At 37.3% G+C, this 13,217-nt stretch overlaps 1 protein-coding gene across 4 annotated transcripts; it reads right to left on the reverse strand.

Annotated features, from left to right (window-relative positions):
- Positions 1 to 4,846: 4,846 nt before the first annotated feature.
- Positions 4,847 to 13,130, reverse strand: LOC148059115 (uncharacterized). 4 transcript variants are annotated; one of them, XM_087782284.1, is made up of 12 exons: positions 13,020 to 13,130; positions 10,090 to 10,192; positions 9,630 to 9,732; positions 9,281 to 9,406; positions 8,902 to 9,204; positions 8,685 to 8,774; positions 8,584 to 8,612; positions 8,095 to 8,492; positions 6,539 to 8,027; positions 5,707 to 5,789; positions 5,092 to 5,194; positions 4,847 to 4,868 (listed from the first exon to the last, which is right to left on the reverse strand). In XM_087782284.1, exons 2-9 carry the CDS (start codon positions 10,123 to 10,125, stop codon positions 7,877 to 7,879), a joined length of 1,236 nt encoding a protein of 411 aa, XP_087638410.1. In that variant the 5' UTR covers positions 10,126 to 10,192; positions 13,020 to 13,130; the 3' UTR covers positions 4,847 to 4,868; positions 5,092 to 5,194; positions 5,707 to 5,789; positions 6,539 to 7,876. The 4 variants fall into 4 exon arrangements, with proteins under 4 accessions (XP_087638410.1, XP_087638412.1, XP_087638411.1 ...); XM_087782286.1 differs by lacking the exon at positions 4,847 to 4,868 and having other exon boundaries at positions 5,192 to 5,789; positions 8,685 to 8,833; positions 8,902 to 8,989; positions 9,061 to 9,204; XM_087782285.1 differs by lacking the exon at positions 4,847 to 4,868 and adding an exon at positions 12,060 to 12,204 and having other exon boundaries at positions 5,192 to 5,789; positions 13,020 to 13,035.
- Positions 13,131 to 13,217: the final 87 nt, after the last annotated feature.

Here is a 13,217-nt window from a genome sequence, read left to right on the forward strand (position 1 = left end):
TTGATGATTTTCTTTTTCATATACAGTGCCTGACCAAAGTAAAGGACACACATTTTGAGGGGGTGAAATATTCTTGAGAGAAGCTATATATATATATATTTTTTAGAATCCCTTATTAGTCCCACGAGGGGAAATTCGGTAGTGCTTTTGACAGCCATTCACACATACTGATGGGAGTAGGCTGCACACCTGCGCCAAGTCTACCATCAGGAGCAATCAGGGTAAAGTGTCTTGCTCAGGGTCACAACGACACAGTAGTATATAAATAAAGTTGTGTTGTTAAATGCGACGCACATGCACAAATGCATCGTTGATTTCCAACATCGTGTTCTGTACTGACACTAATATAATGTTCTTCCATCATATTTGTCCATCATGACGAGTGCCATGGATCATACATGAACACACATGTTTAATGATAAATATTTGTTACCAGAGAACAATTGTTTCAACTGTAATGAAGCATAAATGTTTGATAATTACAAATTAGTGTTAAATATTAGTTATATTGATGTTTGAGACAAAATGGGGAGACTTGGAAAAAAAAGAGTGACCCACACTGTTAAGTCTTAGTAGCACTAGAGGGCAGCAGAGAGTACAAGTTCCTTTGCGTGCAGGTGGAGAGAGAGGAAGATCTAATGAGATCACCTGTGCAGGTGAAGCTTCTGTCTACAGAGCATGACTACAGCCAAGGTAATGTTAAACTCTTCTGTTAAATTGTTCACATTTGGAGAGAATATCCAAGGATTATGGACATAAACTTGTAGTGTGACTGCAGTTCACACTTTTAATGATGTCGTCATTAAGTAGAAAAATGATGAATGACATACATGACCTTCATAATTGATCCAGATCTACTGTATGTTCATGTGTTGTAAATCTAAAACGTACAAAGACAGTAGAATTCTAGTTTCTCTGATCCCATCATGCAGGGAATAGTAGGTTTGATATAAATGTACATGAATTGATTCATTAAATATATAATAACATTTGTCTCTTTTAACATTAAGACTTCATCACAAAGTATCATTTCTTGAGCTGATTTTACTTCAAAGTTTATACTGAGTGGATCTTGTATAACAGTGAACAAAAACAATATTTTACACTCACATTTCCCCAGATGATAAGAAGCTCAGGTGAAACGGAAACATGACTCATTATCATCTGATCAGACAATTATGAGATTAATGAGGTTTGACAGAATGTTCTCCACATCATCTTAAAACATTTCAATGAGGAGAGATCCACCATCTACAATCTGAGGAAACAAACGAGACAGTTTGAATGCAGAGCTACGACTGTATTCACTTTTAGTTGAAAAAGAATGTTGAGCCTGTATGTTTTTAGAATACAAATCTTGGTATGGTATAAAATGGTGTTGTATTTGTGATTTGGCCTAGAAGATTTAACTTAAAAACATGGGGTTCTTCTCCCCGCCTTAAAGTTTGAAGCGCTTCTATACACAGTATTACGGTAGTGACCCGCTTGGGCCTTCTCGTCAGAGGTTTAGTTCGGTTTAGTTTTACTTTCGGTTGATGTTGTTCAGCTGGTTTTATTTTTATTTTTTATCTATACCTGCTCCTGCACCAACACATGTTTGCGACCCGTTTTTGCTGTAGCGTTCAAATCTATCATTACTACAGTAAAACCCAAACAACAAGAATGTTTATTCAAACATCAGTGATGTTTAAGCGGAGAAAATCAAATTCAAGTCGTATTAATACGAGGTATTATTAATCATGTCTGACCACGACCATAAAGACGGTTTTAAAATCCTTAAAAGTTATATTCGCCTGCCCAACTTTTACCGTCCAAAATACGATCTATTTTAATTCAACTTTTTTTTTAACGTCAGGCTTTAGGGAGATATAGAAGAAGAAATAATCACAAACAAGGAAACATCATTCTGTGAATTTCTCTACAGAGATAAATGAAGCATAAATGTAGTTTATATCTTATTTATTTAGAAGATAGCTGGGAAGGGCGACAGGTCTTGATACCTTCACTTAAACTTAGTTACATTTACCGATGTCAATAAAATGAAAAGAGACTTTAATAAACAACAACATGTACCTCTGCTCCTTCCAGCTGCCATCAGTGATAGTCGTGGATTCTTCTGCGTGTAACTGCTCTCCCACTATCGTAACACCTTCACAAAAGCGCAAGTTTTTTTTATAGTTGCGGTTGTCGTAGTGACTTTGACTGTTATAAACCACAACGCATGCGCAAATGCATCGTTGATTTCCAACATCGTGTACTGTACGGACACTAATATAATGTTCTTCCATCATATTTGTCCATCATGACGAGTGCCATGGATCATACATGAACACACATGTTTAATGATAAATATTTGTTACCAGAGAACAATTGTTTCAACTGTAATGAAGCATAAATGTTTGCTATTTACCAATTAGTGTTAAATATTAGTTATATTGATGTTTCAGAAAAAATGGGGACACTTGGAAAAAAAGAATGACCAACACTTTCTCTAGGTTTGTTTATTGGATATAATGAATATTTTTTAGTAAGACTAGAGGGCAGTAGAGAGTACAAGTTGCTTTGCGTGCAGGTGGAGAGAGAGGACGAGCTAATGAGATCACCTGTGCAGGTGAAGCTTCTGTCTACAGAGCATGACTACAGCCAAGGTAATGTTAAACTCTTCTGTTAAATTGTTCTCATTTGGAGAGAATATCCAAGGATTATGGACATAAACTTGTAGTGTGACTGCAGTTCACACTTTTAATGATGTCGTCATTAAGTAGAAAAATGATTAATGACATACATGACCTTCATAATTGATCCAGATCTACTGTATGTTCATGTGTTGTAAATCTAAAACGTACAAAGACAGTAGAATTCTAGTGTCTCTGATCCCATCATGCAGGGAATAGCAGAAGAAAACAACCAGAAATATGTTGTGTTCACGGAACAGATAATTTATAAACACATTTTTCATGTTGTATAAAACTGAAACATTCTATTGAATGACTGAACAATCTACTTTAATATCCTCCTGTCCATTTAGTTCATATTCAACGTCTGCTGTCTCTCTGGATTCTTGTCGCGGGGGCAGCAGCTTCAGCAGAGAGGTCCATACTTTCTTCTCCTGAGCTACATCGTCCTGCTGTTTCCGGAGGACCACCTTGTGTTTCCAGGCCAGTAGAGGAACAAAGTGTCTTTGTCGTGTCCTAGGTCTTCCCTGAGTTCTATCATTGAAACATGTTTGACCTCATCTGACGTATTCTCAGATGAATAAATTGATCTAAGATATGAAAAAAATAAGTCAGTTAATATTTTTTTAAAAACTCAAACAAATTAAAATTCTCACGGATGCTCCATTGAATCCATCAATACGGTCATTTCCACTGGCTCCTCCTAATAAGAGACAAATGATAGTTTCTCTGATGCACAAATACTGCAGTGCTGAAGATATTAAACCAAAAGTTACATGAATTTTAATTGTACAAATGATGACATCTGCAGAATTAATCAACATTTTATTTAAACAGAAGTATGTAACAAGTTCACTGTATTACAATCACCTCAGTAAATGACTAAAAATTGTTCTTGCATACCTTCATTCTTCTCATGAACTCTTTTCGATCTGGTTAAGGAGAAAAATTATTAAAAGCAAATGTCTTCAGGTAAACGCTAATCAATATAACAATGTGATTTTATGAATGCATTTGTTTTTTACCTCTTTTACATTTTTTATACCAATAAACTACAGAACATGTGATCAGTAGAACGATCATAATCACAGAAACTATAATTCCAGCCACTTCTCCTGGTGTCAAACCTTCTTGACATGCATCCGGCCCTTTCGGCGGCTGGTCCGGCCCTTTCTGCTGCTGGTCCGGCCCTTTCTGCTGCTGGTCCGGCCCTTTCTGCTGCTGGTCCGGCCCTTTCTGCTGCTGGTCCGGCCCTTTCTGCTGCTGGTGCAGCTTTTTCATAGGTAGGTAAAAAGTTCTCTCATAAAATTAATTTAATGAATAAGATTAAAAATACTGAAAAGGAAAATCAATTCTTACATACCTCCATTATTCTTCGGAGGTCCTTTTTGTCTGGTTGAGAAGAAAAATAATTAAAAAAACCCTCCATGAATCAATGTTAAAAGGTGATTTCATGGACTTTTACCTCTTTGTCTTTTTATAAAACGACAAACTACAGAACATGTGATCAGTAGAACGATCATAATCACAGAAACAATAATTGCAGCCACTTGTCCTGGTGTCAAACATACAGAGTCAGAAGAAATAGTTCCTTCTCGTAGATATGTTGAACATCTACAAAGACAAGTGGAGACAGTTTAGAAGAAAACATGTGGAGCAAACATTTGTGAAGCTTCACTCACTGTTTGTGATCCTGACATGACGTGAACGTTCCATTTGAAAATGTTCCTTCACTGCAGGTTCCACACTCAGTGTCTGTGGAGGACGTTCCTGTGAAGAACATTGTGTGTGTCTTATAGTTTCTGCACTCTTGCATTTCACATGTTGGATGTGAAACTCACCTGCTCTGATGATGAACTGTCCTGGTTCACATGTGGAGTGTTGCTGTGCTGCCACACATGTGTCCACTGAGCCGTCCACACAGAAAAAACCCTCCAGAAGTTCACACTTGGTGTTTGCTGCGAAGGTACAGGATCTGATCTCTCTCAGTCCTGTTAGTCAATAACAAATTCTACATCACATCTACATACTGACCAACTCATCATTCTAGTGAAGAACAAACTTAACCTTCAGTACAGACGAGACACTTGAAACAATGTTTCTCTCCGTTATATTTGTCCATGTAAGTTCCATCATCACAGTCAGAGCAGGACGTACCTTGAAATTCTGTACAATCAACTCTTACTTTGTTACCTGTTAGACAAATAAATAAATCACTAGTTTAAGTGACCGTTTAAGACTTGATCTCACTAGTGTCTGAGAACTGATAATGAAGTCTCGTCCACTTCTTACTTAAAATGAAAATAACAATGTCAACATTCAGATCATGTTTAAAATAAAAAATAGAAAATAGGTCACAAATACAACAAGTCATAAATCAACACTTATAGAGTCGAGGACCAAGACTGGATCTTACCTGGAAAACACTTTGGACAACATTCTTCTCCTTCGTCTGTCCTCAACACATATTCAGTGGAGTGACAGGTGAGTGTGTTTACCTCCATTATAGTGGAAAACAACTGTATAAACAAAACAATTATGAACCATCTTCATCAGTCTCACCATATTTAGAAAGTGAGAGTAGATGAGCACAATTTCATTTCAAGAGGTCATTCCTGGAAGATTAGTATTTTATCTGTGTTACTGTGGAGTTTTTTTTATACTTTATTACTGCTTGTGGATATTGTCCGTAGGTTTTGCCAGTAGATCAATCGTAGGTTTGAATTCCACCTTCCGTGACAAGGCCGTCAGACTTCCTTCGAGAGCTGGTCTACAGTGATCAGGACTTACCAAAGAGGGGTTCACTGAATAAACTTAAAAGAGAACCCATTTAAAATATGCATCAAAGCAGTGCAAATAAATGTAAATATATTGAAACATTGTTAGGGCAGTGACCACTTGTGATGGGACAATACGATACAATGTTGACACTGAGAAAAAAATGTCTTCTACTAAACAGGCAAAGAATCCAACTTTGAAACAACTGCAGCAGCAACACGTATTGTTAACAAGTAGATAGTTGTTATCTCACCAGCATCAGCATCACTACTGTTATCCACATGATCTTAAAACATTCCAGTCAGGTCCCAGGAGGAGAGATCCACCATCTACAATCTGAGGAAACAAAGGAGACAGTTTGATTGCAGAGCTACGACTGTATTCGCTTTTAGTTGAAAAATAATGTGAGGAGTCTGTATGTTTTTAGAATTCTTCACACTGATAAACTATATTTGCATTGATTCACGTTCTGCTAATAATGTTGGTATGGTATAAAATGGTGTTGTATTTGTGATTTGGCCTAGAAGATTTAACTTAAAAACATGGGGTTCTTCTCCCCGCTTTAAAGTTTGAAGCGCTTTTATACACATTATTACGGTAGTGACACGCTTGGGCGTTGCTATTTAATATCCAGACGGCTGGGTCGACAGGGTCGCAAGGCATGCTGGGTTTGGTTTGTTATCTCTCGATTTCATCTTTAACGTTGCGTTCCAGAAATGGTTTCTGTTTATTTTGTTTGCTACCGTTTTATTTTAACGGTTCTTTCCCGAGACTTTAAGCAGAGTTAGAATTTAAAATGTGGTTTTGTCACCATGACTGAAAGAGACGGTGCCACTCTATATATTCTAACTCTCGCCTATTTTTCTACTACTTTATGCATGACGTCCGCATTCATTTTTTAAACTTAGAAATACTCGTCCGAATGTATGTTTGTTATATATATATATGTTTATATGTATTTATTCAATGTATGAATTATGCGCAAAGATGCGTCTCAATGCAACAACAAACGTCGCCATATTGTCTACTTTCATTTTTGGTTATTAAATGACTAACAACAAACAGTGTAGTTCACAACTACTTACGTTTTGAATTCGCCATTAAAATGTAGCGCGTTTTTTTTTGCCAGTTTCCGCCTCACCTGTACTTTCTTCTGGCGTAAACAACCTCATCTACTACCGTAATTTTATATCTAAAGAGCAAGACGTTTTATTTTGTTCTCTCCAAAATGTTTTTTTTTTCCGCACCCTATTTTTTAAATGATCAACACACATAAATAAAAATGGATAAAACACTTGTTTTTCCAAAAAACTCAAGTTGAAAAAAATCCTCCTAAATGATCATGTCACGAGTCAGGTAGCTACGAGTTCTGTCCACCCCACGTGATGACGTCACACGCTGCATATGCGAACGTCTCTTAAAACTATTTTTTTATGGGTTAAAGAAACGTCAACAGAACGTTTACATGATACTTTTTTACCACATAAAACATTTATATTGACAAAAAGACGATCTTTGTCAACATAATCACTTTCCGTTCGTTCATTTCCTGGTCTGACGACACACGTGACTTTGAATAGACGGAAGTCCCCGCGCTACATGTGACAATTGTACCTACATCGTAACGCTATATCTAAAGAGCAAGACATTTTATCTTGTTCTCTCGAAAAAAATAATAATTTTCCGCACAATATTTTTTCCAAGGAATTTAATTTGTAATTAGCAAACTTGGTTGTTTTCTTCGTTTCATTTTCTGTTTTTTTTTTTTAAATTATCAACACACATCAATAAAAATGAATAAAACATTTGTTTTTCCAAAAATAGCTCAAGTTGGTATTACTTTGATAATGGTTAATAAAAAAAACATCTGTACTGACCAAGTACAGTATTGTGTATCGGCTCCTGGTCCTTATACTCGTTTGACTTTCCCTGTGTTGTCTCTTTTAACATTAAAACTTCATCACAAAGTATAATTTCTGGAGCTTATTTTACTTCAATGTTCAACAGTTTATACTGAGTGGATCTTGTATAACAGTGAACAAAAACAATATTTTACACTCGCATTTCCCCAGTTAATAAGAAGCTCAGAAACAGAAACATGACTCATTATCAACTGATCAGGCATTTATGAGATTAATGAAAGGTTTGACAGAAACTGTTTTCTATATCACAGACTAAGATACACTCACAAGCAAATGAAAACAACCAGAAATATGTTGTGTTCACGGAACAGATAATTTATAAACACATTTTTCATGTTGTATAAAACTGAAACATTCTATTGAATGACTGAACAATCTACTTTAATATCCTCGTGTCCATTTAGTTCATATTCAACGTCTGCTGTCTCTGGTCTGTCTCTCTGGATTCTTGTCGCGGGGGCAGCAGCTTCAGCAGAGAGGTCCATACTTTCTTCTCCCGAGCTACATCATCCAGCACTTTCTGGGGGACCGCCTTGTGTTTACAGGATAGTAGAGGAACAAAGTGTCTTTGTCGTGTCCTAGGTCTTCCCTGAGTTCTATCATTGAAACATGTTTGACCTCATCTGACGTATTCTCAGATGAATTAATTGATCTAAGACATGAAAAAATAAGTCAGTTTAGATTAAAAAAAAAAAGCTCAAACAAATTAAAATTCTCACGGATGCTCCATTGAATCCATCAATACGGTCGTTTCCACTGCCACCTCCTGCTGCTGGTCCGGCCCTTTCTGCTGCTGGTCCGGCCCTTTCTGCTGCTGGTCCGGCCCTTTCTGCTGCTGGTCCGGCCCTTTCGTCGGCTGGTCCGGCCCTTTCTGCTGCTGGTCCGGCCCTTTCTGCTGCTGGTCCGGCCCTTTCTGCTGCTGGTCCGGCCCTTTCTGCTGCTGGTCCGGCCCTTTCTGCTGCTGGTCCGGCCCTTTCGGCGGCTGGTCCGGCCCTTTCTGCTGCTGGTCCGGCCCTTTCGGCGGCTGGTCCGGCCCTTTCTGCTGCTGGTCCGGCCCTTTCGTCGGCTGGTCCGGCCCTTTCGGCGGCTGGTCCGGCCATTTCAGCAGCTGGTGCATCTTTTTCATAGGTAGGTAAAAAGTGCTCTCATAAAATTAATTTAATGAATAAGATTAAAAATACTGAAAAGGAAAATCAATTCTTACATACCTCCATTATTCTTCGGAGGTCCTTTTTGTCTGGTTGAGAAGAAAAATAATTAAAACAAACTCCATGAATCAATGTTAAAAGGTGATTTCATGGACTTTTACCTCTTTGTCTTTTTATAAAACGACAAACTTCAGAACATGTGATCAGTAGAACGATCATAATCACAGTAACAATAATTCCAGCCACTTGTCCTGGTGTCAAACATACAGAGTCAGAAGAAATAGTTCCTTCTCGTAGATATGTTGAACATCTACAAAGACAAGTGGAGACAGTTTAGAAGAAAACATCTGGAGCAAACATTTGTGAAGCTTCACTCACTGTTTGTGATCCTGACATGACGTGAACGTTCCATTTGAAAATGTTCCTTCACTGCAGGTTCCACACTCGGTGTCTGTGGAGGACGTTCCTGTGAAGAACATTGTGTGTGTCTTATAGTTTCTGCACTCTTGCATTTCACATGTTGGATGTGAAACTCGCCTGCTCTGATGATGAACTGTCCTGGTTCACATGTGGAGTGTTGCTGTGCTGCCACACATGTGTCCACTGAGCCGTCCACACAGAAAAAACCCTCCAGAAGTTCACACTTGGTGTTTGCTGTGAAGGATCTGATTTCTCTCAGTCCTGTTAGTCAATAACAAATTCTACATCACATCTACATACTGATCAACTCATCATTCTAGTGAAGAACAAACTTTACCTCCAGTACAGACCAGACACTTGAAACAATGTTTCTCTCCGTTATATTTGTCCATGTAAGTTCCATCATCACAGGAAATACAGGACGTACCTTGAAATTCTGTGCAATCAACTCTTACTTTGTTACCTGTTAGACAAATAAATAAATCACTAGTTTAAGTGACAGTTTAAGACTTGATCTCACTAGTGTCTGAGAACTGATAATGAAGTCTCGTCCACTTCTTACTTAAAATGAAAATAACAATGTCAACATTCAGAGCAGGTTTAAAATAAAAGTCAGAAAATGGGTCACAAATACAACAAGTCATAAATCAACACTTATAGAGTCGAGGACCAAGACTGGATCTTACCTGGTTCACACTTTGGACAACATTCTTCTCCTTCGCCTGTTCTCAACACATATTCATCCCATGGACAGGTGAGTGTGTTTACCTCCGTTATAGTGGAAAACAACTGTATAAACAAAACAACATAAATCATATTCATCACTGATCAGAGAAATAATGCTCAGTTGTTCATGCAAATATTTAACACTGACAAAAGAGCGACTGATATTTAAATCAAAATAAATGGTATAATATTTTTCTGTCTTTAAATCGTATTATTCTGTTGACATACTTTACATTATACTTCACAGTTTTAACAAGATAAAGGACTGGTTCATGGTTTAACCTTCAACAAAATACCTTCATATTAAGAACATGTTATAGAATCACACACACAGTAACTATTCTGGTAGAAGATCACACTAAATTATTTACTACAAATAATCTCACAGTGAAAATTGTATCATATAAAAACAAAACTCACCAGTAAAAGAAGAATCGACAGAAATCCACTGGTCATGTTTGCAGGACTTTATCCAGAATTCATTCATGATCTCTAGTTTAAGACAACTGTCAACAAGGAACATCTGGAGTGAAGAGAAAGAAAGTTCAGTCTGAAGCTGAAATCATGATGGGACCTTTTACTGTTATAAACTACCGTGGAGGTGGTTAGTGTAATAAAAGTTAATGATCTACATCAATTGTCCACCACCAGATACAATTAATCCAAATTTGACTGCTTGAACAACACCATAGACTCATTTGATGATTTTCTTTTTCATATACAGTGCCTGACCAAAGTAAAGGACACACATTTTGAGGGGGTGAAATATTCTTGAGAGAAGCTATATATATATATATTTTTTAGAATCCCTTATTAGTCCCACGAGGGGAAATTCGGTAGTGCTTTTGACAGCCATTCACACATACTGATGGGAGTAGGCTGCACACCTGCACCAAGTCTACCATCAGGAGCAATCAGGGTAAAGTGTCTTGCTCAGGGACACAACGACACAGTAGTATATAAATAAAGTTGTGTTGTTAAATGCGACGCACATGCGCAAATGCATCGTTGATTTCCATCATCGTGTTCTGTGCTGACACTAATATAATGTTCTTCCATCATATTTGTCCATCATGACGAGTGCCATGGATCATACATGAACACACATGTTTAATGATAAATATTTGTTACCAGAGAACAATTGTTTCAACTGTAATGAAGCATAAATGTTTGATAATTACAAATTAGTGTTAAATATTAGTTATATTGATGTTTGAGACAAAATGGGAAGACTTGGAAAAGACAGAGCATGACTACAGCCAAGGTAATGTTAAACTCTTCTAAGGTAAGGTAAGGTAAGGTAAAACTTTATTGATCCCTCAGGAGGTCTCCTTTGGGAAATTGTTTTTTACCAATAGCCAGCAATTTTTCATGAACAATAAAAAATAATACATAAAAAATAAAGTAAGAAGAACATAAAGAGGAAGAACAAGATGACACAATCTAAGTCTAAAGACAAAGACAAAGAACATAGGTCAAGGAAAAAAAACAAACAAAAAAACAACAAAGACAAAGATACAAAGACTAACATGGAACAGAACATCCAGATACTTTCACTCCACTCCTGCCCCCGAACTCAGAATTGTACAATTTAATAGCCCGAGGGATGAATGAGTCCCTGAGTCTATTTGTTTTGCACCTGGGTAGGAGCATTCGTGCACTCATTCTGCTTCTCTGCTCACTGATGACAGTGTTCAGAGGATGACTGTCATCATCATGATGGACAGTAGTTTGTTCAATGATCTCCTCTCAGCAACTGTCACCAGTGAGTCCAGCTTCATTCCAACCACAGAACCAGCCCTCCTGATCAACCTGTCCAACCTGTTGACACTCCTCTTGGACACATTTCCACCCCAACACACCACAGCATAGAACAGGACACTGGCCACCACAGACTGGTAGAACATGCAGAGGAGCTTCTTGCAGATGTTAAATGATCGAAGCCTCCTCAGAAAGTACAGTCTACTCTGAACCTTCTTATACACATGGTCTGGGTCTGTGTTCTGTTAAATTGTTCACATTTGGAGAGAATATCCAAGGATTATGGACATAAACTTGTAGTGTGACTGCAGTTCACACTTTTAATGATGTCGTCATTAAGTAGAAAAATGATTAATGACATACATGACCTTTATAATTGATCCAGATCTACTGTATGTTCTAAAACGTACAAAGACAGTAGAATTCTAGTGTCTCTGATCCCATCATGCAGGGAATAGTAGGTTTGATATAAATGTACATGAATTGATTCATTAAATATATAATAACATTTGTCTCTTTTAACATTAAGACTTCATCACAAAGTATCATTTCTTGAGCTGATTTTACTTCAAAGTTTATACTGAGTGGATCTTGTATAACAGTGAACAAAAACAATATTTTACACTCACATTTCCCCAGATGATAAGAAGCTCCGGTGAAACAGAAACATGACTTATCATCTGATCAGACAATTATGAGATTAATGAGGTTTGACAGAATGTTCTCCACATCATCTTAAAACATTTCAATGAGGAGAGATCCACCATCTACAATCTGAGGAAACAAACGAGACAGTTTGAATGCAGAGCTACGACTGTATTCACTTTTAGTTGAAAAAGAATGTTGAGCCTGTATGTTTTTAGAATACAAATCTTGGTATGGTATAAAATGGTGTTGTATTTGTGATTTGGCCTAGAAGATTTAACTTAAAAACATGGGGTTCTTCTCCCCGCCTTAAAGTTTGAAGCGCTTCTATACACAGTATTACGGTAGTGACCCGCTTGGTCGTCAGAGGTTTAGTTCGGTTTAGTTTTACTTTCGATTCCTGTTATGCTGCTATGCTGGTTTTATTTTTATTTTTTTATCTATACCTCCTCCTGCACCAACACATGTTTGCGACCCGTTTTTGCTGTAGCGTTCAAATCTATCATTACTACAGTAAAACCCAAACAACAAGAATGTTTATTCAAACATCAGTGATGTTTAAGCGGAGAAAATCAAATTCAAGTCGTATTAATACGAGGTATTATTAATCATGTCTGACCACGACCATAAAGACGGTTTTAAAATCCTTAAAAGTTATATTCGCCTGCCCAACTTTTACCGTCCAAAATACGATCTATTTTAATTCAACTTTTTTTTTAACGCCAGGCTTTAGGGAGATATAGAAGAAGAAATAATCACAAACAAGGAAACATAATTCTGTGAATTTCTCTACAGAGATAAATGAAGCATAAATGTAGTTTATATCTTATTTATTTAGAAGATAGCTGGGAAGGGCGACAGGTCTTGATACCTTCACTTAAACTTAGTTACATTTACCGATGTCAATAAAATGAAAAGAGACTTTAATAAACAACAACATGTACCTCTGCTCCTTCCAGCTGCCATCAGTGATAGTTTCGTGGATTCTTCTGCGTGTAACTGCTCTCCCACTATCGTAACACCTTCACAAAAGCGCAAGTTTTTTTTATAGTTGCGGTTGTCGTAGTGACTTTGGCTGTTCTAAACCACAACGCATGCGCAAATGCATCGTTGATTTCCAACATCGTGTACTGTACTGACAC

The sequence above is a fragment of the Callionymus lyra genome, chromosome 19 (genome assembly GCF_982586985.1).
Source record: "Callionymus lyra chromosome 19, fCalLyr1.hap1.1, whole genome shotgun sequence".
Taxonomy (NCBI): Eukaryota; Metazoa; Chordata; class Actinopteri; order Syngnathiformes; family Callionymidae; genus Callionymus; species Callionymus lyra.

Bases quoted from the DNA above. Each gene is read 5' to 3' on its own strand.
- LOC148059115 (XM_087782284.1), bottom strand. From the start codon at position 10,125: ATGACCAGTGGATTTCTGTCGATTCTTCTTTTACTG. The intron at 9,733-10,089 runs GTGAGTTTTGTT...TTGTTTATACAG, and splicing joins TGTCGATTCTTCTTTTACTG to TTGTTTTCCACTATAACGGA. The intron at 9,205-9,280 runs GTAAAGTTTGTT...ATTGACTAACAG, and splicing joins GTGTCTGGTCTGTACTGGAG to GACTGAGAGAAATCAGATCC.